The sequence below is a fragment of the Mesitornis unicolor genome, unplaced genomic scaffold (genome assembly GCF_000695765.1).
Source record: "Mesitornis unicolor isolate BGI_N332 unplaced genomic scaffold, ASM69576v1 scaffold30776, whole genome shotgun sequence".
Classification (NCBI taxonomy): Eukaryota; Metazoa; Chordata; class Aves; order Mesitornithiformes; family Mesitornithidae; genus Mesitornis; species Mesitornis unicolor.
Genome location: NW_010189389.1, coordinates 1,984 through 3,203, shown reverse-complemented (window position 1 = coordinate 3,203; position 1,220 = coordinate 1,984). Strand labels below are relative to the sequence as shown.

At 57.2% G+C, this 1,220-nt stretch overlaps 1 protein-coding gene across 1 annotated transcript in view; it reads right to left on the bottom strand.

Moving 5' to 3' along the window:
• Positions 1-309: 309 nt before the first annotated feature.
• Positions 310-1,220, bottom strand: part of PROK1 (prokineticin 1) — a gene marked incomplete at its 5' end in the record, with an annotated part of 1,182 nt that continues 271 nt past the window's right edge. Inside the window, 2 exons of the mRNA XM_010186051.1 lie at positions 310-429; positions 1,191-1,220. Coding sequence (XP_010184353.1) covers positions 310-429; positions 1,191-1,220 — 150 coding nt within the window. The remainder of the gene's footprint in view (positions 430-1,190) is intronic.

Here is a 1,220-nt window from a genome sequence, read left to right as displayed (position 1 = left end):
ACTGGGCAGCTACTGTCACTCTTCTCAAACTGCATCACCCTCAATTTTGACTCTATAAAATGAAGGAGGGAGGTGAAATCGAGCCAATGGCCTCTAGTACATACAGACAACATCGTGTGGAAGGGATTTCTGAGGCCACGCACACTTGGCCTGACCGTGCCTCAGTTTCCCCATACAACATAGAGCGTATAACAGCACTGCCTGCCTTAGAAAAGCACTTTGAAGGTCGCATGGTGCTATGTGAGCACCCAAGGAGAGGGTAAGAAATGGGTGCTGGGGGCTTGCGGGCGGAGAGCGGGGAGCATCGCCCTAAAAATCCACGTTCTTGAAGTTGATGGAGCAGCGGTAGCGGCCGGCGAGGAACCGAGAGCAGACGAAATTGGGCAAACAGGGGCAGGCGTGGTGCTGGCGCTTGCCGAAAAAGGGGACCTGCGGAGAAATACGGGAGAGACGAGGGCGTCAGGGCTCTGTCGCAAGCGAAAAACGATCAAATGGGTTCAAAGCCCTGAGAAAATGTCTGGATTTTCACAAGACTTTCATTGGGATATGTTTGAAATTAATTTTTTGATCTCGCTGGAGCCCTTCGCTCCTCCGTTGTGCGAGCAGAAGGCGCAGCATCAGTAAATCTTGCTCCCAGAGTACAAAATCGATACTGGAGCAGGGAGCGGGACGCTCCGGGCTAATCCCAGCGCGCCGGGGTTCGTTATCGGAGAGCAACGAGGGCTCTGCGGCATTAACCCGGCTTCTCCTCGCCTGGCAGAGCACTTAGGGCTCGATTCGGAGCTTTTCATTTAAATGAAGGGATCTCAGCTCCTCACCATCCCCAGTGCCAGCTGGGGGGGACCATCGATACTGGAGCAGGGAGCGGGACGCTCCGGGCTAATCCCAGCGCGCCGGGGTTCGTTATCGGAGAGCAACGAGGGCTCTGCGGCATTAACCCGGCTTCTCCTCGCCTGGCAGAGCACTTAGGGCTCGATTCGGAGCTTTTCATTTAAATGAAGGGATCTCAGCTCCTCACCATCCCCAGTGCCAGCTGGGGGGGACCCCCCCGATGCCACCCACCCCCAGCCCCCCGGATCCCTTCTCCATCTTTTACCGGAGATTTCCCCCCACGCTCGGAGCTCGGTGCCCTCTTCCCAGCCTTTGTCCCTTCCACGTCCCAGCCCCGCCGGGTGTCCCCACGCCGGTGCATTGTGACTGAACGGGTGGCACTCGTCCCC